Source organism: Pieris napi, chromosome 13, assembly GCF_905475465.1.
Source record: "Pieris napi chromosome 13, ilPieNapi1.2, whole genome shotgun sequence".
NCBI classification, from domain to species: domain Eukaryota; kingdom Metazoa; phylum Arthropoda; class Insecta; order Lepidoptera; family Pieridae; genus Pieris; species Pieris napi.
The window spans coordinates 6,202,181-6,228,000 of NC_062246.1; the positions used below are offsets into that span (position 1 = coordinate 6,202,181).

At 36.0% G+C, this 25,820-nt stretch overlaps 1 protein-coding gene and 2 long non-coding RNA genes across 5 annotated transcripts in view; 2 read left to right on the forward strand and 1 right to left on the reverse strand.

Moving 5' to 3' along the window:
* Positions 1-6,436: 6,436 nt before the first annotated feature.
* LOC125055342 overlaps positions 6,437-25,820 on the forward strand; it is a gene marked incomplete at its 5' end in the record, with an annotated part of 55,552 nt that continues 36,168 nt past the window's right edge. Inside the window, 3 exons of the mRNA XM_047657778.1 lie at positions 6,437-6,563; positions 7,930-8,079; positions 9,163-9,258. Coding sequence (XP_047513734.1) covers positions 6,437-6,563; positions 7,930-8,079; positions 9,163-9,258 — 373 coding nt within the window. The remainder of the gene's footprint in view (positions 6,564-7,929; positions 8,080-9,162; positions 9,259-25,820) is intronic.
* LOC125055347 lies at positions 21,002-21,413 on the forward strand. Of its 2 annotated transcripts, none has more exons than XR_007117860.1 (2): positions 21,002-21,187; positions 21,337-21,413. It is a non-coding gene; the product is annotated as an uncharacterized LOC125055347 (long non-coding RNA). The 2 variants fall into 2 exon arrangements; XR_007117859.1 differs by having other exon boundaries at positions 21,002-21,180.
* LOC125055351 lies at positions 22,595-23,356 on the reverse strand. 2 transcript variants are annotated; one of them, XR_007117863.1, is made up of 3 exons: positions 23,310-23,356; positions 23,031-23,153; positions 22,595-22,729 (listed from the first exon to the last, which is right to left on the reverse strand). It is a non-coding gene; the product is annotated as an uncharacterized LOC125055351 (long non-coding RNA). The 2 variants fall into 2 exon arrangements; XR_007117864.1 differs by having other exon boundaries at positions 23,265-23,332.

Consider the following 25,820-nt stretch of genomic DNA (forward strand, 5'->3'; position numbering starts at 1 on the left):
TGTAGCAGTAAGTAGCAGTCTGGTAGGTAAAACCCTTAGATCTTATTCTACTTACGGCGATATTGCGAATTAAACAGATGCGAGAAAGGTGTGGTTAGCGTTTAGGATTTCTTCCAATGACTCAATTCGAAGGTAGGCCTGGACATCTATTGTAAAAAGGTGATAATAATGTATGTTTGCGATATATTATCTCGGTCTGAGCATGCTAAAAATAATAAGGAAACGTTAGAAGTTGCATGCATCTGTCCTGTGTTCTGTGAAGCAAAGTATTGTCATGTATGATTCCAATGACGTAGTGATGGAGATCCGGGCATCCCATAGTATTCTTCTTTCAACTGGAAAACCTTTAAATTTGATTGTAAAGTTTGATGTAGTCTAGTAAAGAATGTATCTACTATTCCAAATAATTATAGTTAGTGTTACATTGTTGTCATTATATCTGATTTCTTCGAAGTTTTAGAATTGAGCTTGTGGTCCGGGCTATGAGCAGTTGTTCACGCTTGTGCTTGAGCTTATGCCCCCGGCTTGTGCTTTATGCTTTGCACTTTGCGTTTTTTTAGTTTCTTTAGTATGTTTGTATATTTATTGTATTTTATTATTGTCATGCTGGTGCAGATGTATCTTAATGTTTTTTTCTTATGTTTTAATTTGATATTTATCTTAATAGCGGTACATTAGGATAACTTGACTTGTGACCTAAGATAAAAATGTGTTGAGATTTTTGAAGTTTTGTTTTGTGTATTTTAAGCCTATTTTATTCCACTATTATAAAATATATGTAGGTTCACCTACATATTAAATATATAAATATAAAACCTGTCGCATCACTCCCCCTTCTACACCCCGCACACACCGCCCGCCACGCACACAGTATCCGTTAAAATTCTACGTATCCGTATATTTTTACTGTTCCGTCGTCCAGTATTCGATGACAAAACGGAATGTAATTTTTTTTACGGAACGATATTTTAACTGTTTACAGAATACTGTGCCATGTGTGAAGTCGCTCATACAACTACGTATAAGTAGCGGCACGAACCTCTAGTAAAAAATAAGGTACCTGAGGGGGGCTAGCGGAATGAAGAGCGTCGATTGGCTCTCCAGTCGCATTTTGTCCCCCGCGCGACAGTACACATGCGCAGCAATCCCCTCCACGTATCGGCCAGCGCTAGACTTACGTGCCGCTGGTTATACGCCATCGACGAAAAAAAAAACGGAACAGTAAAACGGAGACATGTGTGAACCGACCTTTACATGATAAATTAATAAAACTAAGTATTCGTCGTAGTAGTTGTATTAACGCTTATGGTGCGTTCTGGGTATATGACGTGTGACAATGTAACTAGGTACTCTTTTTTTTTATTACACCTTTGAAGGTAGATTAGTAACATTTGTTGCATGAAAGCTAGCTTACGATTATGAAGTTCTGTATCTTTATTAATGGAAGACTGTGCTATTGCGTAGGAAGTGTGGGACTGTGCTATGTTTTAGGTTCCCTAAAGCTTTTACCAACTGTAACCACTCGGCCCTGTCTTGTCGTGTTACTTACATCGTAGTCGTATGCGATAGTTGAGTATACAAAATGTGAGTGACGAATTTCGCCAACGGATTTGAGTTAAGAAAAGGTCAAGGAATAATAATGTGGATCTTGCCGGTCCATTTTATGGTCCATTTTTTTTACCCCCTTTTCTCTTATGCGTAAAGGGAATGTATTGAGTACATGATATAAAATCATTTAAATGATTATTTCTATAATAATTTATTGTTTGTTTTAGTGGTAAATTGAGGATGGATTCCTAATCTATATATATAAAAATGAAACCCGTTTTCCGTTGTCATGACATAACATGAAAACGGCTTGACCGATTTGTCTGATTTTTTAAAAATATACCTTGATGTACGAGGATGGTTCTTACGGAGAGAAAAATTAAAAAAAATTGAGTGAAAAAGTCTAAAAACAACACTTTTCTATATTCCCATACAAAATATTCGTCATAATATTTAAAGGCAATTTGAACTTTAATACCATATCATAAAGTTCAAGTGATAGTGGAGGGGTTCCGGGAAGGTAAATTTTTATTTTTCGACATAACGTATTTGTTGTATTATCAACTTTCTTTTTTTATCTTACTAGCTAGACCGGTGTCCCGAATAACAGAATAAGTATTAAAAAAAAAGAATCGACTGTTAGGCGGTACGATGTTCGCCAGGCCAGCTAGTTAATATAAACTTTTCCATATCAATATTTCTACTGTAGCCCTAATTAAATTTATAAATTGCAACTCGATCGATTTCTGTGCGCTAATGCTTCAAAATATGCCCAAGTCAATGAAGACTGTGAGATGTATATTGGTGGAGAATTCGATGATCCAATTAAATGTTTCAAGTTGCAAGGGTCTTCTATTTGTGAGGCACTTACTTGAATTACAATCAAACCATTCAGAAGCTCATTCAAGAATGTTCGTCCATACATTTCACGCAGTAAGGATATAATCTGCTCATATTATGATAATCAGCGCTGATACAGATGTAATTGTTTTGGCAGTTTATTACTGGAAATACTAAGGGTCTGTTTCTCAATGTATGGATAAAGTACCAAATAGCTATGCAACACATAAACTATTTGGAAGATAAATTGTGCTATTTGACATTCACCGGACTCATAACTTATGTTGGATTTTATGTGACAAATAGCGCTATCTGACAGTCGTGAAACGCAACAATAGTGTTTATCCTACCAATAAGTAATAAATAGCTAATTCGGAACTTATCCGTACATTGTGAAACAGACCCTTAGCATGTATTGGGTGTCTCGGTCTATGGTTTGACGGTTCTCACACAAAAAATATTTTTCTAGTATGCCATTTAAAAAATTATCTGCTAATGTTCTCAGATTAATACTGATATCCTAAAATATAGCTTTCAATTTAAATTTGATGAGAGTGATACGAGGCATGCCTTTTAAGTTTTGTCGTTTTAAGAAAAAAACACTAGAACCTTATAGACAGGGATGTACGCGATCTGAAAATTAAGCGACTTAGACCCGTTCTGAAATATTTTTTTAGGACGTCACACCAAATTCAAAACAAAAACCACCCCGAGTCTATGACTATACATTCGTTTACGTAACGGGTTGATGATCTCTACCGTTTTCTATACGGGGAGTACCCCGAAAACTCCCCATTAGGGATGTGAGATTCTGCATAAAAAATCGATTTTTTTAAATAATCGATTTGTTCCTAATTTTTGAATTAATTTCAAAATAAACACCCTAAATATTTTATGTTTTTTTAATTAAAAATAAACAATAGAAATTAAAAACACAAATTAACGTTTAAGAATAATCAAAATCGAAATTAACTTATTCTCGTTTTGATAGATTTTAGGTGAAATTTGATAAATGCTGAGTGTATGCCTTTTCAGTAGCACAATGCAGTATTTTTGTTGTCTTTTTAATTGTATGTAGTCTTGTGCTGCTGAATAAATTTATTTTACTTTTAAATTATAGTGTTCTATTCAAACTTGAGTTTTTGTAAAATTAACTGGTTTTATCATCCTTTCGATGTTTTACAAAAAAACATCAATGCATGGAGCCATGGAGTATATCAATACATCTTCAAAGAATCGGATTCAATGTATCGCATTGTAAACATCGTTGTATATCGAATATCCCTAATACTTCGAGGTCCGGGTTATAAAAGATCAGATCAGCAGATGAAAAATTGACTATGATTGATTTTAAATTATAAAAAAAATCTATTATTAATCGATTATTTCAAAAAAATAAATCGATTAAAATCGTTTTTTTTATAATCGATTATTTTTTCACATCCCTACTCCCCATAGTACTCTATGTGTACTACTGTACACCCCCTGAAACATCAGCTAATAAATTGACTTGGCAATTATTGTGGTGTTCTATTAAGAGTGAATTCCAACTATTTAATATATTTCTCACTATGGAGATATTAGTGCAGAATTATCTACGAATATGTATCATGTTCTATAACTTTTCAAACTTTGAATTAAAATTGTGAACAGATAATCAAGGAATACAGGATACTAAAATATCTAATACATAGTATTTAATTTGACGGAAAATAATTAAATGTAATGTAAGAACAATAGGCGCGTTATATTTAGAAACAACGCATTATAGCAATAACATGTTATTTTCCTTGTTTAAAATGATAAACGTAATTGAAATATGTATTAAAACCATCCATGAAAAAATATTACATGTATCTAACACGTGCTCCGCATTAATTATTCTAGAAATAATTTGCAAATATAAAACTATTTATAGTCAAGTTTTTATAGTTTATTGATGCCCAAAAAAAATTCAGCTGTTCCAAAGCTATAATAGCAGTTACGAATTCCACATAATACATGTGATTTGTTTAAATTAACACATTAAATCCAAAGATCAAATGTGATAGGCGCATACCGAATGATACCTTTCGATAGGTATTAACATTAGATGACCTCTTATGTCCAGACGGAATCTTGACAACCGGATAGTTAATAATAGTTCATGGCTGCCAGACAGCCATATATTAATTTATATCACCTCATCGACAGCTGTTGTATAAATGAGCATAAAAAATCCAAAGATGGATTCTGATTGACGCGCGCCAAATAATTACTTTCGGTAGGTATGAACAGTAGGTATAAAGTTCGACTGTTAACTTACAGCCCTATGATTAAATTAGGTAGGAGATTAATAGCGATTTATTTAGGCAACTTACTAGAGCACATCGCGTGCCTAGTGCCAAAAGAGCGTATTACAGCAGTTAGATAGGGTTTTATGCCAAAAGGGCGTATAAAAAAATTTTTTTTGCCATTCTTTCTAGGATCGCTCGAAACGTAAAGATCTGCAGAAAAAATTTTTTTTACTTATTAACACCAAAAGGGCGTATAACTTGAGACATACGCCCTTTTGGCTTTGGAATCAATTAATGAAGTCACTTCCGTTGGCAGGATCACCCGATTGCGGTCAAAGATAGTTATGTTCCAGTATCTACATTTTGACGAGTTTTTAAACTTCAATACTTCGTAGCAGGAGTAGGGGAAACTTTCTTCCACTATTTGATGGTGTTCTTGTTCCAGTGCGTGACCCAGGTTAGATTCTTTAATACATTGTTCGCAGTTTTTGGCAAAGGATTTTATTTTAGTGAATTTCGCGCCCATTTTTAAAAAGTTAGGCTATCAGGATAAAGGTCCTGACTGTAGTTAGGTACTGAATGTGAAATCTTTTATTTAGCTGGACATTAATTTTTAGCATTGCGCTCCATAATCACGTTAACCAATTAACTCTACATTTAGATTATTATATTACTAATGAGGAAAAAATTATCCTGAATTTTTGTTTGCATTCTGTTTTTAACAATGCCTATAAGGAATTTTAGGCTAATTAAAGGCTAACTAATTAAACTAAAAACTAACTAATTAAAGGATGGGAAACTACAGTGAAAAAAAGATATTTGACAGCTTGCAATTACACACGCCAGGCGGCGCAAGAATAACTTTTACATGAACTATAGCTTAAAGGGGATAGTTTGCCACCGGAAATATATTAAATTAAATTGTAAATTTTTATTATAATTACAAAAAATTCTGAAATCCGAATACAACGTGGTTCATAAGACTTTTTAGAAAAAAAAATATTTCTTTACAAAAAGATATAAAATAAAAAATTAAAAAATCCAAGTAACCGATATGGTTGTACATATATGATTTTCGGAAAATAATTTTTTTTTTGTTGTAAATTTAAAAATTAAAAGAAACAATTTTGGAACGTACTTGGTGTGCGTCATTGTGTACTTCAGTTTTTTTTAAAAGTCCTAGTAGATAGATTTTAGGAATTTCATAAAAAGTGAAATATTTCGTAACCACGCACACTAAATTTTATGTGTTAAGTCTTAGAAATAAGGTATATTGTTACTTTGAGTGTATTTATTTTAAGAAATATCCTTGTAAATTAATCGAAATAAAATGATGCGGTCACTATTTGTTTTTCTAATTAAGTAGACTTGTTACGGAGTAATTAGGAGATATTTTCTAACACTTTTGAGACTGAATGTATTAATTGTTATGAATGTTTTGTAACATAAATAATATTTGAAAAAATGATAATAAGGAAAGTTGAATATTAAATCTTTTCTTTTATTATACATTAAATCCTTAATTTTATTACACATTTAGCAAAATTTCTATATGCTCTATATACTCATTTCACAACCATACATGTCTATTTCTATTTATAGATTAATACCTTTTAACTTATCTATGACTGGAATCGTGCAAAATATTTTTTGGGCTAAGCCCATCAGTGATTAACTACCCGCAATTCTAGGTCAAATGTTAAGTCATTATCAATTATAATTGAACATTTGAGTACATAATTAAGAATTGTTTAGCGTTCACGATGAAGTGACGTACGTGTGTACTGATAATAAATTATATAAAAGCCGATCCACTAGGGCGGGGAGCGCTTTCCAGTTTTAGAAGCATCGGGAAAACAGTAGTTATTGTTGTGTTCCTTACGCTCGTCGTGTATGCATGTAAGTAATAATTGTCTTTAAAAATATTTCGAAACTTTTATTTTGATTTTTTCCTCTTGTTGCATTTGTTAACAGAAATATATTCTGTCTGTATTTTGTCTTTAAAAGCCAGTAATATAACTCATTATGAAAGATTATACAATCTTGGACATTAATTTGTGTCAGTTTCTAAGTTTAGGGATTTATGGCCATCAATAAATTTGTCCGTTTCTAAACTCTAAAATTGGAAAATTTGGTATTTTTCAATTTGTAAAATAAGCAAACCATAAAAAATGATATTATAAAAATATAAATAATGTCAAAAGTAAATTATACCTGTACTAAAATGTGACAAATAAAAATACAGCCAACTGTAAATAATAAAATTTCTAAATGAATTCATTTTTAAAAAATGAACAGTTAAAAAAAGCATTAATAAAACGTCATTAATCTAAAAATATCGAATTAGAAAAAAAAGAATTATTAAAAATATTCCCAATTACAAAAATAATAAACTAAAAGTTTGAACATCTAAAACAACGTTACATTATAACTGAGAATATTTAAAATCACGAATTTTAAAATATGACGATCGCTAAAATATTGAAAATTTAAAACCTGACAACTTGACTTTAGCTGATTTAAAATTTAGAAATCGCTAAAATCGACCATTTCTAAACTTGGTAACTCGTTAAATCAGCCGATTTTAAACCTCAAAATTCATAAAACTTGCAGATTCTTATAATTATTTAATTTAAAGCCTGGACAGCGTAATATTAATGATATTTATGTTAATAATTAGATTTTACATATTTTGAAATATAACAACCGAAAAATTCCCTCATAAATAAAATAATTTTGTTTTTTTTTTATTTTCGTTTTATGTGGTGGATTCATGAAACTGTCAATAGAAATTTGATAATTTTTTTGTTGACAATTCTTCATTTTCTTAAATTATTGAAATCCAAAAATTCAATGTTTGGAGTTATATAAAAAAAGTTTTTCAGAGTACTAAAAAAATCTAAACTATAAATAATTTTATTTCGTAATAATATTTGAATTTTTGGAATAAATAAGACCGCTATAATTATTAATTAGCATACAAAATATTATTAGTTTATCAAGTATCAATTTTACAATATCAATATATTTTACGAAAGAATATCAACAAAAATTTATCAATTTTCTATTGACAGGTTTATGAATCCACCACATAAAACAAAATTATTTCATTAATTAGTGAAATTTTCGGTTGTTATAATTCAAAATATGAATGCGGTGCAAAAAAAATTTTTCTTGCATTAGTCATCAAAATATATTCTTCTCTCATTATTGTTTCTCTGAAAGTCAGCAATAAGACTCATTTTAATATCATGCTATTTTTTAGCGCTTCGAGCGGTAGAAGATAAATCGACACTGCTGAATGAATTGAAACCGCAGAATAAACCGACACTGGAGAATAAATCGACACTGCTGAATGAATTGAAACCGCAGAATAAACCGACACTGGAGAATAAATCGACACAGCTGGATAAAGGTAAATTACTTTTTTTTAAGTAGTTATAGTGAAATAAAATACAAATGCTTTTAAGTCTTTCGCGCCATTGTCTACCAAGAAAAGAAAGGTACTGCGCATGTGTTGTAAGCGAACCTTACTTATATAGATATACATATACAAACGATAAGTGGATTCTAATTTATTGCTAATTATAATTAAACTACATTGAATTAGCAAAATATCTTTTAAAAATATCATAAGTGTTGAAACTAGTGTTTTTCTATGACATTAATGTGTAAATATTGTTCTACAAATGCGATAGAAAATAAGTAGAGACAATTTTAGTTATTACTTGATTTTTCTAAGGCGAGAGTAGAGCACTATTTCATTCGCTTCGCTTATGAGGCGTGCAATAAACATCTTTCTTCATTTTTTTTCTTAAACTTAATTAACTTATTTTGAATTTATCATATTTTTTCCAACAAATTGGCCTCATATTCAGAAAATTGCATTTTATTTATTTTCGTTGTATTAGCAATAAAAAAAAATCGTTTTATTAAGAAATATAACTAATATTTGAATTTTTTTCCATTTATTCAGTGGGTAATCTTATAGTTAACAACGGAAATGCACCGAAGCCACCTCAACCTCAAATCATTCGATATCTCAACTGCTCTGACTTGCATAAATATTCATTGGCGGAAGATACCATTCAACTAAGTAATCTCATCATTGAGGCCGAGGACAACCCTTGCATCATAAAAGCGTCGGTAATTATTTTGAAAAACAATCATTTTCCCAGTTATAATTATGCTTATAATATAACCGGAAAGAAAATAGTAATGATTAATAATGAATTCCGAGGACAACAAAAAAATCATTAATTAGTTGGAGATAATGTACTTCTAGTTAATAAAACATATCAAGGCCACTTGCAAGTTCATGAAGTAGCGGGATATGAAGTCACTGCATTCAACAATGTATATGATAGTATATGTAGAGTCAATCAATATTCAGAAACTAGTATACTGGTGTTCGATAACGAATCTAGAGGAGATCTGTATGATGTCTAACTTCGGGAAAAATCCATGAACTCATTTTAATATCGTGCTATTTTTTTAGCGCTTCGAACGGTAGATGATAAATCGACACTGCTGAATGATTTGAAACCGCAGAATAAACCGACACTGGAGAATAAATCGACACAGCTGGATAAAGGTAAATTACTTTTTTTTTAAGTAGTTATAGTGAAATAAAATGCAAATGCTTTTAAGTCTTTCGCGACATTGTCTACCAAGAAAAGAAAGGTATTGCGCATGTGTTGTAAGCGAACCTTACTTATATAGATATACATATACAAACGATAAGTGGATTCTAATTTATTGCTAATTATAATTAAACTACATTGAATTAGCAAAATATCTTTTAAAAATATCATAAGTGTTGAAACTAGTGTTTTTCTATGACATTAATGTGTAAATATTGTTCTACAAATGCGATAGAAAATAAGTAGAGACAATTTTAGTTCTTACTTGATTTTTGTAAATCGAGAGTAGAGCACTATTTCACTAGAAGTACATTATCTCCAACTATGTAATGATTTTGTTGTTGTCCTCAGAATTCATTATTAATCATTACTATTTTCTTTCCAGTTATGTTATAAGCATAATTATAACTGGGAAAATCATTGTTTTTCAAAATAATTACCGACGCTTTTATGATGCAAGGGTTGTCCAAGGCCTCAATGATGAGATTACTTAGTTGAATGGTATCTTCCACCAATGAATATTTATGCAAGTCAGAGCAGTTGAGATATTGATGATTTAAGGTTGAGGCGGCTTCGGTGCATTTCCGTTGTTAACTATAAGATTACCCACTGAATAAATGGAAAAAAATTCAAATATTAGTTATATTTCTTAATAAAACGTTTAATTTTTGATCCAAACTTCACATCTTGTAGAAATCCGATCTTGTCTACATTAGTGAGGTCGGGCTGTGCTTGATCAGTTTTGCCCAAAGAGTATTCTGTATACTCTCTTATATCATTAAAGGCTCCATTTTCATAATTTGACAGATCGTTAGGATACAATTCATACATTAAGTACACGGTCTTTTCCCGAAGTAAGACATCATACAGATCTCCTCTAGATTCGTTATCGAACACCAGTATACTAGTTCCTGAATATTGATTGACTCTACATATACTATCATATACATTGTTGAATGCAGTGACTTCATATCCCGCTACTTCATGAACTTGCAAGTGGCCTTGATATGTATTATTAACTAGAAGTACATTATCTCCAACTATGTAATGATTTTGTTGTTGTCCTCGGAATTCATTATTAATCATTACTATTTTCTTTCCAGTTATGTTATAAGCATAATTATAACTGGGAAAATGATTGTTTTTCAAAATAATTACCGACGCTTTTATGATGCAAGGGTTGTCCGCGGCCTCAATGATGAGATTACTTAGTTGAATGGTATCTTCCGCCAATGAATATTTATGCAAGTCAGAGCAGTTGAGATATTGAATGATTTAAGGTTGAGGCGGCTTCGGTGCATTTCCGTTGTTAACTATAAGATTACCCACTGAATAAATAGAAAAAAAAATCAAATATTAGTTATATTACTTAATAAAACGTTTCATTTTTGATCTAAACTTCACATCTTGTAGAAATCCGATCTTGTCTACATTAGTGAGGTCGGGCTGTGCTTGATCAGTTTTGCCCAAAGAGTATTTATGCTGTATACTTTCTTATATTATTAAAGGCTCCACTTTCATAATTTGACAGATCTTTAGGATACAATTCATACATTAAGTTCACGGATTATTCCCGAAGTAAGACATCATACAGATCTCCTCTAGATTCGTTATCGAACACCAGTATACTAGTTCCTGAATATTGATTGACTCTACATATACTATCATATACATTGTTGAATGCAGTGACTTCATATCCCGCTACTTCATGAACTTGCAAGTGGCCTTGATATGTATTATTAACTATTAATAATAATAATAATAATAATAATCTTTATTTTCTTCTCTCACATACATAAGGTTTTTATGATTAAACTAAGATTATAACATTAGGAGTACATTATCTCCAACTAAGTAATGATTTTGTTGTTGTCCTCGGAATTCATTATTAATCATTACTATTTTCTTTCCAGTTATGTTATAAGCATAATTATAACTGGGAAAAATTATTGTTTTTCAAAATAATTACCGACGCTTTTATGATGCAATGGTTGTCCGCAGCCTCAATGATGAGATTACTTATTTGAATGGTATCTTCCGCCAATGAATATTTATGCAAGTTAGAGCAGTTGAGATATTGAATGATTTGAGGTTGAGGCGGCTTCGGTGCATTTCCGTTGTTAACTATAAGATTACCCACTGAATAAATGGAAAAAAATTCAAATATTAGTTATATTTCTTAATAAAACGTTTAATTTTTGATCCAAACTTCACATCTTGTAGAAATCCGATCTTGTCTACATTAGTGAGGTCGGGCTGTGCTTGATCAGTTTTGCCCAAAGAGTATTCTGTATACTCTCTTATATCATTAAAGGCTCCATTTTCATAATTTGACAGATCGTTAGGATACAATTCATACATTAAGTTCACGGTTTTTTCCCGAAGTAAGACATCATACAGATCTCCTCTAGATTCGTTATCGAACACCAGTATACTAGTTCCTGAATATTGATTGACTCTACATATACTATCATATACATTGTTGAATGCAGTGACTTCATATCCCGCTACTTCATGAACTTGCAAGTGGCCTTGATATGTATTATTAACTAGAAGTACATTATCTCCAACTATGTAATGATTTTGTTGTTGTCCTCGGAATTCATTATTAATCATTACTATTTTCTTTCCAGTTATGTTATAAGCATAATTATAACTGGGAAAATGATTGTTTTTCAAAATAATTACCGACGCTTTTATGATGCAAGGGTTGTCCGCGGCCTCAATGATGAGATTACTTATTTGAATGGTATCTTCCGCCAATGAATATTTATGCAAGTCAGAGCAGTTGAGATATTGAATGATTTGAGGTTGAGGCGGCTTCGGTGCATTTCCGTTGTTAACTATAAGATTACCCACTGAATAAATAGAAAAAAATCAAATATTAGTTATATTACTTAATAAAACGTTTCATTTTTGATCTAAACTTCACATCTTGTAGAAATCCGATCTTGTCTACATTAGTGAGGTCGGGCTGTGCTTGATCAGTTTTGCCCAAAGAGTATTCTGTATACTCTCTTATATCATTAAAGGCTCCACTTTCATAATTTGACAGATCGTTAGGATACAATTCATACATTAAGTTCACGGATTATTCCCGAAGTAAGACATCATACAGATCTCCTCTAGATTCGTTATCGAACACCAGTATACTAGTTCCTGAATATTGATTGACTCTACATATACTATCATATACATTGTTGAATGCAGTGACTTCATATCCCGCTACTTCATGAACTTGCAAGTGGCCTTGATATGTATTATTAACTAGAAGTAGGTACATTATCTCCAACTAAGTAATGATTTTGTTGTTGTCCTCGGAATTCATTATTAATCATTACTATTTTCTTTCCAGTTATGTTATAAGCATAATTATAACTGGGAAAAATGATTGTTTTTCAAAATAATTACCGACGCTTTTATGATGCAAGGGTTGTCCGCGGCCTCAATGATGATATTACTTATTTGAATGGTATCTACCGCCAATGAATATTTATGCAAGTCAGAGCAGTTGAGATATTGAATGATTTGAGGTTGAGGCGGCTTCGGTGCATTTCCGTTGTTAACTATAAGATTACCCACTGAATAAATGGAAAAAAATTCAAATATTAGTTATATTTCTTAATAAAACGTTTAATTTTTGATCTAAACTTCACATCTTGTAGAAATCCGATCTTGTCTACATTAGTGAGGTCGGGCTGTGCTTGATCAGTTTTGCCCAAAGAGTATTCTGTATACTCTCTTATATCATTAAAGGCTCCATTTTCATAATTTGACAGATCGTTAGGATACAATTCATACATTAAGTACACGGTTTTTTCCCGAAGTAAGACATCATACAGATCTCCTCTAGATTCGTTATCGAACACCAGTATACTAGTTCCTGAAAATTTATTGACTCTACATATACTATCATATACATTGTTGAATGCAGTGACTTCATATCCCGCTACTTCATGAACTTGCAAGTGGCCTTGATATGTATTATTAACTAGAAGTACATTATCTCCAACTAAGTAATGATTTTGTTGTTGTCCTCGGAATTCATTATTAATCATTACTATTTTCTTTCCAGTTATGTTATAAGCATAATTATAACTGGGAAAAATGATTGTTTTTCAAAATAATTACCGACGCTTTTATGATGCAAGGGTTGTCCGCGGCCTCAATGATGAGATTACTTATTTGAATGGTATCTTCCGCCAATGAATATTTATGCAAGTCAGAGCAGTTGAGATATTGAATGATTTGAGGTTGAGGCGGCTTCGGTGCATTTCCGTTGTTAACTATAAGATTACCCACTGAATAAATGGAAAAAAATTCAAATATTAGTTATATTTCTTAATAAAACGATATTTTTTTTTTATTGCTAATACAACGAAACGAAATAAAATGCAATTTTCTGAATATGAGGCCAATTTGTTGGAAAAAATATGATAAATTCAAAATAAGTTAATTAAGTTTAAGAAAAAAAATGAAGAAAGATGTTTATTGCACGCCTCATAAGCCTTACAAAATTCAAGTAAGAACTAAAATTGTCTCTACTTATTTTCTATCGCATTTGTAGAACAATATTTTCTCATTAATGTCATAGAAAAACACTAGTTTCAACACTTATGATATTTTTAAAAGATATTTTGCTAATTCAATGTAGTTTAATTATAATTAGCAATAAACTAGAATCCACTTATCGTTTGTATATTTATATCTATATGAGAAAGGTTCGCTTACAACACGACACAACACGACTTGCGCAGTACCTTTCTTTTCTTGGTAGACAATGGCGCGAAAGACTTAAAAGCATTTGTATTTTATTTCATTATAACTACTTAAAAAAAAAGTAATTTACCTTTATCCAGCTGTGTCGATTTATTCTCCAGTGTCGGTTTATTCTGCGGTTTCAAATCATTCAGCAGTGTCGATTCATCTTCTACCGCTCGAAGCGCTAAAACAATAGCACGATATTAAAATGAGTCTTATTGTTGACTTTCAGAGAAACAATAAAGAAGAATATAATATTTTTGATTACTAATGCAAGAAAAAATTAAAATTTGCACGGCATTCATATTTTACTATCGACATATTTATATGTTCGCAGAGTGAATTCACAGTAGCGATGTTGTGTATATTATGTGTTTAATATTATTTATGTACCTACTTTATTATATTTTATTTAATGTTTCACGACATTATCGTATTGGAATAGTCTGTAAGGATAATGTATGTAAGGATAATGTATGTATTTCTATAATAAATAAATAAATAAATTTTGAATTATAACAACAGAAAATTTCACTTATTAATGAAATAATTTTGTTTTATGTGGTGTATTCATAAAGCTGTCAATAGAAATTTGATAAATTTTTAATATTTTTTTTAGTTTAATTAAGTAAAGTAGTAATTTAATTAAAGATACGTGTACTTTCGCAAAACGTTTATTGAAGACTGACGAGTGACGCTCAGTGTTGCCAACTCAGTCTACCAAATATCTAACACCTTCTCCCTTAAGTGGTAAGCTCTCTTACATAGCTAATTAATTAGTTAATAACTCTGTGTTCTAAAGATTTTTAAGATATATCGAATACCAAGGTAAATTCTCAAGTAGGTAGGTTGCTGTCTTAATAACAATAGCAATTTAATAACTCAATGATGGAAATACATAATAAAGAAAACAGTTAATACCAACCTTAACAAAAAAACAATAAGCATATTTCTATGTAAGCTACCTCAGTACCTACCTACCTCTCTTCCTATTTACCGAAATTAGCACTTTTATTAAGGTGAGAAAAAAAACTTAAAATACACAGCTGTAATTTAATTTAAAGGTTTACCTACTACTACAACATACAATATTTATATTTAATGGTCTAAATCTCTTCTTGTTACAAGAATATAACAATTTACAGCGACATACATGTGAGAAAAAAAAAAGTTTAAGTTTAAAAGTAATCTAAGGTGCTTATATGCTACCTGAAACAAAAAACATCTTCGAAGCCGTATCTACGAGGGGGTCTACGAGTCCTACTAATTCTGTCTGTTTGTTGATCAGACGTTAACTCCATGTAGACTACATTATGTTGAATCGTTCCTCTGGGCGTGGACAGTGCTGGCACGGTGGCGGCGGTGGTAGCGTCCTGACGTGACGTATTGCCATCTGGGCTGCTCGTTTCATTGTGGGATGCTCTTTGATTAGGAACCGTTCTGGGTGACGTCAACGTATTAGCTGTGGCAGACGACGCTGTCATGGATTCAGGGTCTCGTTCTGGGCTGTCCGAGGTTGGAAAAGCTAATGAACTTCGGAACTTAGGTTTTGGATTAACATGTGAAGGTTGACGATTTATGTATTTCCGAGAACAGATTTAACTTTGTAGTCAGTGGTTCCTAGCCTATCCGTCAGCTGGCCTGCTAGCCACTTGTCCCGGGAGCGGTAGTCGCGGTACCACACCGGGTCACCGGGTGTAAGTTGACGCGGCGCTCCCCCCGCAAATTTCTCACTGCGAGCTTGGTGCGATTGAACTCTAGTCTCGCGTGAAGGCTTTAATGCATCTAAACGCATACGTAAATCTCTGCCCAATAGAATTTTAGCAGGACTCTCTCCTGTAGTGTAATGCTCCGTATTTCTATAGGCTAATAAAAATCGAGAAAGTGCTATGTCTGGGTTTAGTTTTTGATTAACCGTTTTTTTTATGACTCTCTTACATATCTTAACTGCGTTTTCCGCTGCTCCGTTTGAAGCCGGATGATACGGGGCTGAGAAAATATGCTCAATTTTATTTCTTTTCATGAACAATTCGAATTCCTTACTAGTGAAAGGTGGACCGTTGTCACTAACCACTTGTCTTACTAAACCAAAGCGAGCAAAATTATCTCTAAGAACAGAAATTACAGAATCTGCTTTTGTGCTTTTCATTCTGATTGCTTCAATCCATTTAGAGCAAGCATCCACTATTATAAAGTAAGTTACACCGGAAATAGGTCCCAAAAAATCTATGTGAATTCTGGACCAAGGTCCATTCCATTCCTAAAAAGGATTTTAATTCAGATACGTTCTTTGGGTACCTACAATTGCTTTTACTTTGTCTGGGTCCACTCTGTCTCCATCTTTATCTATAATGTATCCTAAGTACTTAACTTCGGAAGCCAAAAAATTACATTTGTTTTTCTTAATTTATAACCCGTTGTTTTGCAAAATACTAAAGACTTTTTCTATTGTTTCCAAATGCCTTTTAAAATCCCTACTTTTTAGTAATATATCGTCGTAGAACGTAGTCACATCTAGAATATCTTTGAACAAATTTGCCATAATTTTTTGAAATATTCCCGGACTTGAAGCTAAGCCGTATACTAAGCGATTATATTTAAAAAGCCCCTTATATGTATTGATTACAGTGTACGCTTTTGATTCTGCATCTAGTTCAAGTTGATTATAAGCCTGCGATAAATCAATTTTTGTGAAGTATTTATTTCCACTGAGGTTGCTAAACAATTCATCAATCCTCGGAACCGGATACCTATCAATCATTAAGGCTCGATTGAGTGTCACCTTGTAGTCGGCACAAATACGAATTCCTCCGTCTGCTTTGGAAGCAATGACGTCGTCCACCGGTTCCACGACGCCGGCCTGAAGCATGGCATCTATTTCTGCATCCACACGCGCTCGCATAGAGAAAGGCAATGGCCTCGCTCTGCAAAAATATAGGCTCTCCGTCCTCACGCACCTTCAGCCCCACCGTACCACCAGTGTACCTGCCCAGGGTCCCGTCAAACACCGACTTCGTCCTAATAAATTGGTACAGACGTTGTCGATAGCATAAAGGTCCAAATCTTTACATACATTGCCATATTTTACACTGATTTCTAAATATCCTAATGGTTCAATGGTATACCCGTCAAAAAACTTTAATTTTAACCTGCATGACTTTAACTTCAATTTGTTAAAGTATTTTAAAAATGTACTTTTACTGATACAGGATAAAGCGGACCCAGTATCTATTTCCATATTTAGCAATGTATCGCTCACTAGTAAGGAAATACACACCGGTTTGTACTTAGCTAAGGACATCTGATAGATTGGCTCCTCATCCGTGTAGTCTTCATCTTCCTCTTGCTGGCGCATCTCGCTCGCCGGCGCCGCTTTGGCCACCGGTCCTGCCTCTCATCCGGCGCGGCGGCTCCCTGCAGCCAGTAGTTATCGGCGGGGGCTCCTTGTCCGGTCCCGTGCCCGGCGCCACGTGATCACCCGCCAAGCTTCCCGCGCCATCGCCCGCGCCACCCGCGCGACCTGCCACTGTACCCGTAGCTGTTCATCACGCTCTCACCGCGTGCTCCAGTCTTCTCTCGTCCCGTATACATACGACGGAGATGGCCTGTCGTTTTGCAGAGGCTGCACACAAAATTTTTGTAGACACAATCTTCCCAGCGATGATTTGTGTCCCCACATGCTTTACAGTCACGTATTTGCATTTTATTTACTTGCCCAACAATGAGTGAACGATCCACAAAGCCCGCATCACGTTCCGCCCCCTCAAAGTTAATCGCGAGCGACACGGCTTTATTATAGCAAAGATTCTACTCGGCAAACAGCCTCTGTCTTGTAGATTCACTTTTAGCCCGCACACGAATTGGTTTCTAATATTATCTTCTAGTGTTGTTGAAAAATCACAAAACCGTGATAATTTTTTTAAGCCTGTCACGTAGTCGGCAATCGATTCGGTTTCTTGCTGCCTGCTTTGGCGAAATCTGTAACGCTCCGCTAATATTGAAGGTTTTGGCTGCAAATGCGTTTCCATTAAACTCACAAATTCTTTGAAAGTTAGACTCGAAGGTTTCTTCGGACTGGCCAACGTAGATAGCAAGTCGTAGCTTTCTTCCCCCCTTACCGCTATAAGCGTGGGTAATTTGACGCCATCTTCTATTTTATTCGCCATAAAATACATCTCAACCCGTTCAATATACGCCGACCAATTGCCGTTTTTAACGTCGAATGTACTAATTTGTCCAATCATTATAATTTTTCTCAACACTGTTTTATTAATATTTACATTTATGTGAATTTTTCCACGTTCGCCACTGACAAATTAAAGATACGTGTACTTTCGCAAAACGTTTATTGAAGACTGACGTCTGACGCTCAGCCCACAGGCCTCCCGAGTCCCGCCTCAGTCACCTCAGTGTTGCCAACTTAGGGTGGGTTGCATCAACAAATTTTGACGGACACGTAATCTTTAAAGATGGCGCTAACGAACGTTAGACAAAAAAGTGTTGATTCACCATCTATGACCGCTTAGGTTTGTTAAAAAGTTACGCTTACGTTAACCAGTGCTTGAACCATTCGTATTTCGTCCCTCCCACCGCGGAACTATGTAGTTCCGCGGGGTCCAGCCTTGTCGTGGCGGGAGGGCTCAGTACCGGCGGCACGGGGCGTACGCCTGAATGTGCTGCTTGAAAGCAAATGGGACCACCACGACGTTATTAGCCGCTCCCGACAGGTTCTCATTAGAAGAACCACGCGAGATGCGGCCGGGTAGAGGGCGCTTTAGCTGTCCGGGCGTTTTCGGCGCTTTGTGTTTTGTCTTGTTCGTGTCTCAATGTGCTCCCTACTCCTCAACAGGCTGGTTTGTGGAGCGTTGTGTGCGTGCTCGTTATTTGTATTTCCCGCTTCCCTTTATCCGGCAACGGTGTGTACTTGTATTGGTGTTATTTGTATCTGTGTTTCCTCCTCCCTTGAATGGGCTGGCGGAGAGTGGTGTTTTACGTCCGTCTGTATAATGTTCTTGTGCTGCTTCGTTGCATGCGAAGCCAAGGTGGAGGACAAACGATTATTCATACTGTGCGTCCTATGCGCGGCTGACCCTTCCACGGCCTACATTGGTCTGCCGTACCCGCGCTTTTATTATTACTACAACGTGTATCTCTATGTATACTTTGTCCGTATACAGGTCACCTGAATCCCAAGTTTTGGTTCCCGGCGATGGGATGCATGACCGGGGGGTTTAAACCCGGTCACTAGGGCACCAAAGAGGGGAGCTACCCCTCCTTAAAATTAAAAGCACCTCAAAGCATGGAAAGTAACGGAAAAGTACTACCCCAGGAGGGTCAAATCCCTCCCATGACCAAGTGGTCATGGCATCCGGTCCGCATCCTATTCTGGGGGCGGACCACGACCATGCGATAGATCCCAAAAACTCACGACCTGGCAATAATACGGAAATAATGAACAAGCTTACGGATCGTAGCGGGCGGTTGGATGAGTGCTCAGGCGCTTTTGCAACACCTTCTACACAAGGAGAGATCGCAATAAGGGAAAGCAATGAGATCGTCCAGCGCACTTCATGTCCATCACCGGTGCGAAGTGCAACCTGGACCTTCGCGATGGCTGACAATATGAGCTCAGACTCAACAAGCTCCATGTTAAGCATAAGCTCGACACACAATCAACAGAGTCCTCGAGGACTAGGTGAGGCTCCTTGCACCCCAGGGGAGAAGTCGCGCTTCTGGCGACCCCGAAAGAGAACGAGACAGGATGACGAGGAGAGTAGCTGCAGCGACACCCCTATTCTTTCGCACGAACGCACGAAAGCGGGATACCAAAGAGCCCGGAGAGTAGAGAGAGAAAGTGAAGCCGAGGCGGAACTCGCGGCTCTTAACGAGAAACCCACTGAGACAGGTACGGTTGGAAACGCCAGAAGACGCATCGAAGAAAACCTGGCTGCCGTAGAAAAAGTGGCCAGGTGTTCTATGAACCTAAAAGGTACCTTTGTAGCCGCTCTAAAAAAGGCAGTTGTAGCAATCAGAACGGATGCTGATAATCTGGCCGTGCAAACGCTGTCGGATGAAACTCGAGCTCTGCAGCTAGAAAATGAACGCCTCCGTGCACAACTTAATTTACTACAAGGCGAGATGCGCGAGCTGAGGTCGATCTTGCAAGCTCCGAAGGACCACCCAGCTGTCAATGTAGACGAACTGGAGGCTCGGTTCCTCCGACAGATAGGTGAGCATATCAATGCTCAATTTAAGGATCACGGGTCAAGGCCCAACTTGGAGACGCCAGCCCTTCCCCTTCCGACTGTGAGTAAAAAGAGCAAAAAAGGTAAGGCGAAACCACCTTCCAAATCACCGATGTCAGCTGCAGCTTCGAAAACAAAACGGGGAAAGGCAACCGTGCAGACGCTTGCCGTTGGAAAGAATGAGCAAAACCGTTTGGCAAACGCGCCGAGAATGGAAATGTTTGAAAGAAATACACCTGTCTCCTCTCCCGCTAGTGCCATTGTATTGCCACACTCCTGGCCCTCGCTGACCACCACCAATGAAGAAAATTGGACGATGGTTACTAAAAAAAGGCAAAAGGCGGCAACGGCGACGCAAAAAAATGTGAGAGCTCCAAAGTCGGCAACCCCGGAGCCGGCAGTGGGGAAAAAGCCGATACCTTAGCCAACCGACTCAAAACAGTACTGAGTGACAGCGGGAATCAAGATTACACGGCCCGTCCGATGCGCCGATGTCCGCATCTCTGGCCTGGGGGTCTAGCCATATTGGTGTCGAAAAGTATTCTACATACACTACCGCTTTTGCGTAATTGTACTGTCGAAAACGCTTCGTTCGTAGCCAAGAGGCATGTCGATACACTACCGCAAAGTCGACAGCGTAGATGCGAGCTGCTGTTCGTAGCACCTTATTCCGTCATATTGCCTCTGGATTAAATGTATTCCTATTGTCTCTGGATTAAAATATGTATTCCTAATGTCACTTTTATAAACAAATAGAAGTTAAAACTTTACAATATTATTGTAAATTTGCAATTGGAAGCTGCAAAAGGGACATTAGAATGTCAGCAAGGTTGGAACAATTTTCGATTTAAGTGGAATTTACGGAAGGTGCAAAGTGAATATATGAATTTTAATTGCATGTTTAAATTTATTATGTTTTGTTTCATGTTTTCTCAGAAATTTAAGGCTACAAATAAATACAATATTTTGAAATTGCATAATCGCGATATATAATAATAATTAGTAGTACTTTGATATTTTTAGGATTTGAGTTTTGACCTCACAACTAATCTGCAAAATGAAGAAGCAACATATTTTGTTACCGCTTAGAAGAAACAATAGAAATAGTACCTACTGTGGATTGATAAATAAAGAGTGAAAATAAGGTTGTCTAGAAGTTGATAAAGTCCAAGGAATTTAAAAACAATAGAAACGTAGACTAGTGTGAACACTGAAATTAGAGTTTGATTTAAGCTTTAATTAGGTTTGGTGTTTGTGCTTGAACATTTTTAATGTCAATTTGAAAGCAGATTTTTATATAAGTGTAGATTTTATTAGTGATTTGCTACTAGTTGGAATTATCTCTGTTTATGTCCATCAAACAATTTCAGTTTAAGTTAGAGTCGTTGATTGTTTATAATATATTTTAAAAAAAAAGAGGGATTAATTAAAATTATAAAATAGAAACTTAGTCTTAAATTATAACCCTTAATCAACCTTTGACTCCATATTGATGCTCCAACATCTTAGATATAAATTTAAGTTTGATGCTTATTTTAAGTTAATATTCATGTCAATTAACTTTTGGTTATATCAGTGATTTGCTACTAGTGAATATGTAAATGCAAAATCTGTTTAAGTAAGAAATGAATAAACATTGTATGTTATGTATTTGTCAGTTTTATTTTTGGTAATTTACCTGTCTTCTTTAGTAGGAAAAGCCATTAGTGGTTCACAATATTAGTTTATTTTACAAGAATATACAGATAATGCATATATGAATGACCCATACCTACTAATAGTTAGGAATATTAAACAAACAGGTAGCAAAATAAAAATGTTTCAGTTATGGTTATTTTTTATTAAAATAAGGCACCAAATATCTTCCTTAATGCAGTCTACATAGAAAAATAAGCATATGTAACAACTTATTAAACAATACAGACATTACTACTGAACACACACAGGTGCATCAAATTAAATGCATTACTACCTAATGTAGATGTATTCATATTTATATATGTAGATAATTAACTAATAAATGTAAGTGTTAGTTTGCAGCAATGTCAATATCTTGTTTGTGTGCTGTTATATACAAAAAAATGTTCAATTCATAAAACCTAACGTTAAATGTTGTGATGATTTCATAAAATTACTATGATTCCTACAGTTACTATGAATACATCCTGGGTGATTAAAAAAATAGTGATTGTTTCCTTAACACATCAAATGTAAATAATAATAGTTATTGTAAAGATATAATTCTTCCCAAAATCTACAAATGCAATTTGTTTAAATAATAATGTCTCATTAACATTCAAACTGCTGAACTTATTAAGATTAAATGTAGAAGAACATAGTTTCAGTTACTGTTTCCTGTTCTTGAGGTAATGTTACTTAACCAACCATTATTTCATACTCCATAGCTTCTCTTATTCTGAAAAGAAAATATTTTAGTTAGTACTTTGACCAAATAGAAAACTGACAAACTAAACTGTAAGATCGGCCCAAGGTTTGTTCAATAGGTAACTTTAGTATTAAAACTCTTTACTTAATTCTAAACTTAAAAATATACTTAATTTGTCACTGCTGCTTATTGTCAATTAAAGTTCTTAATAACCAAACAATGTCAGTAACTCCCAAAGGACTTGAATTCAAACTTCTCATTCATTAACAATATTATAATAACTTCTCTAGTATATAAACTTAGTAAATAATTAAAGAAAATATCTGCTTACCATTCCTTAGAATTGCTCACTAGATTTTATATTTCCAAAGTTCATGAAGTGCCTATAAATCCACTTTATTTGATTAATATATTTAGAACTTCTAATTATGTTCATTAGTGACTGCTTTATCATCTGAAATATACAAATAAAATGTACAAGAATTTTACTTTGTGATTACATAATATATGCAATATTAAATGGTATATGTATTTTTCAAATTAAAGAACAATTTCATGAACTTACATGCAATATAAATAATTAGAGATATCCAATATAACTAGGATTTACCTCTACTAATTTGCTGATTTTCTTGATATTTTCATATTTATCTGTGTCTATTATGTTATCCTCGCATTGATTCACATAGAAAAACTAAAACTCTTAACTTAAATTTTTTAACTCTAGTTTAAATTATTATAATTACACGATTTTATATATTTATTACGTAAAAAAAAGACAGATAACAAATTAAAACCATTTCGTTAAAACGTCCAAAATATGACATGTTTTTAAAACGGTAGCCATTAAAGATGGCAATAGTTGTACTTAAATATTGCAAACAGCAGCTTTTGAGATCACGCTAAAACATGGCGGAGAAACGCCGTTTTTTCTACACTGCCGAAACATTAATTGGCCGTTGGCTACCGAATAGCGTAAGCGTTAATGTGTGTCTTTTCGTAGCACTGTCATGGCGTCGCTTATTGTATCCCGACTGACGCCTTTAGGGCCTAGGCTACCGACTGTCGACACGAGCTGTCATTTTCATACAAATTTAGTTTTCGACTTTCTACATACACTACTGTTAAGCCATCTTGGCTAGACCCCCTGGACGACTCTATTACAGCGGATGAATTGCGCGAGGCGATTGCGGCGAAGGGAGAGTGCCCGGCTGATCAAATAAGGATCAGCCGAATACGACAAGATAGATCGGGTCTTGGCGCAGCGTGGGCTAACTGCCCCGTAACGGCCGCCAAAAAACTCTTAGCGGGGCGTTTCTTTGTCGGATGGGTTGCGGCAAATATTAGTGTTGCAAAGCCAAGAGAGCTACGGTGTTTTCGCTGCTTACAAATCGGGCACGTAGCTAGCCGCTGCATGTCCGATACTGATCGTAGCCAACTGTGTTTTCGCTGCGGTCAAGCCGGTCACAGGGCAGCCTCCTGCAGTGAAAAACCCAAGTGCCTACTCTGCGACGAGGCCGGTAGGAAAGCGGATCACAGGCTAGGTGGCAACAGCTGCACAGCTCCCAGTGTGAGGGTACCCAGGCGCCGCTCGTCACCTAAAAAAAAGACGCCCGCAAAGTCTCCGCGCAACAATGCGCGTATGGAGATTATAGAAACCGCAGCAAATTAACATGGCCCTACGGTTTCTTCAGAGCAACCTAAACCACTGCGCTGCTGCACAAGACCTACTGTACCAGAGTCTGGCGCAGTGGAATATCAACATTGGTATAATTTCCGAGCCCTACACAATACCCGAAAAAACGAACTGGGTTGGCGACCTCGACGGTCTGGCCGCAATTATCGTTACACCGGCAGATGGCTCGCCCTGCATTGGCCCAGTTCGAAAAGGCCACGGCTATGTGGCAGCAAAGTTGGGTAGCAAAATGTGTATCGCGAGTACCTACTTCTCCCCCAATCGCTCGCTGGCTGAATTTGAGGCCTTCCTAAACGAACTGGGAAGCCTGGTGCAATGGAGCCATCCGAGACATTTAGTCATCGCTGGGGATCTGAATGCAAAGTCTGTGGCCTGGGGTTCACAGGTGTCCAGCCCACGAGGAAAAGCGTTGGTGGACTGGGCAGTAGCGCATTGTTTGGTAGTGGCTAACAGGGGCTCTGAAGCTACGTGTGTTCGAACAAACGGAGAATCTATCGTGGATGTGACGTTCACGAGCCCCCATCTTTCGTGCCGTGTTCAGGACTGGGAGGTCCTGACGGGGGTTGAGACGCTTTCGGACCACCGGTATATCCGCTTCCGCACTGTCTCTCCGTCGGCCAATCCTAGCTCGGACCCGTCAGAACTGGGCCCAAAATGGGCACTTGGGAGTCTTAACAAGGAACAGGCGGAATTGGCTACGATTGTGCAGGCCTGGTGCCCGATCCCAGCCTCCGTAGATCCAGAGGAAGAGGCAGAGTGGTTTCGTGGCGCAATGACTTGCATCGCGGATGCTGCAATGCAAAGAAGACGCCCTGGAGCTCACCGGACCAGTGTATTCTGGTGGTCGGCAGAACTCGCCCAGTTGCGGATTGCTTGTGTAGCAGCTCGTCGAGGCTACACCAGGACTCGCAGAAGGCGACCAATTCGCATAGAAGAGGAAAAACAAGCATATAGCGTATACCGAGATGCAAAACTGGCGCTGCGAATAGGTATCGCCGAAGCAAAAAAGAAAGCATGGCAAGAACTGCTTGACACCCTGGAGCGGGATCCCTGGGGACGCCCGTATCAGATTGTCACAAACAAGCTGCGCTCGTGGGCCCCGCCACTCACGAAAAACATGGAGCCGGAACTGCTCAGCACAGTGGTTGCGGAACTTTTTCCTGAACGCGACGCCCTGAGCTCCCCACATGAGACGACCACGGAACACAGTGTCACAGTGTCTGAAGTATCTCCTTCGGAGCTGAAGACAGCAATAACACGCATGGCCACTAAAAAAACTGCACCTGGTCCCGATGGCATGCACGGACGAGTGTTAGCTCTGGCCCTCGACGCTGGTCTTGACATGCGCTTTCGAGGCCTACTCACGAAATGTCTTAGAAATGGCCTCTTTCCGTCGACATGGAAGACTGGGTTGCTAGTTCTTCT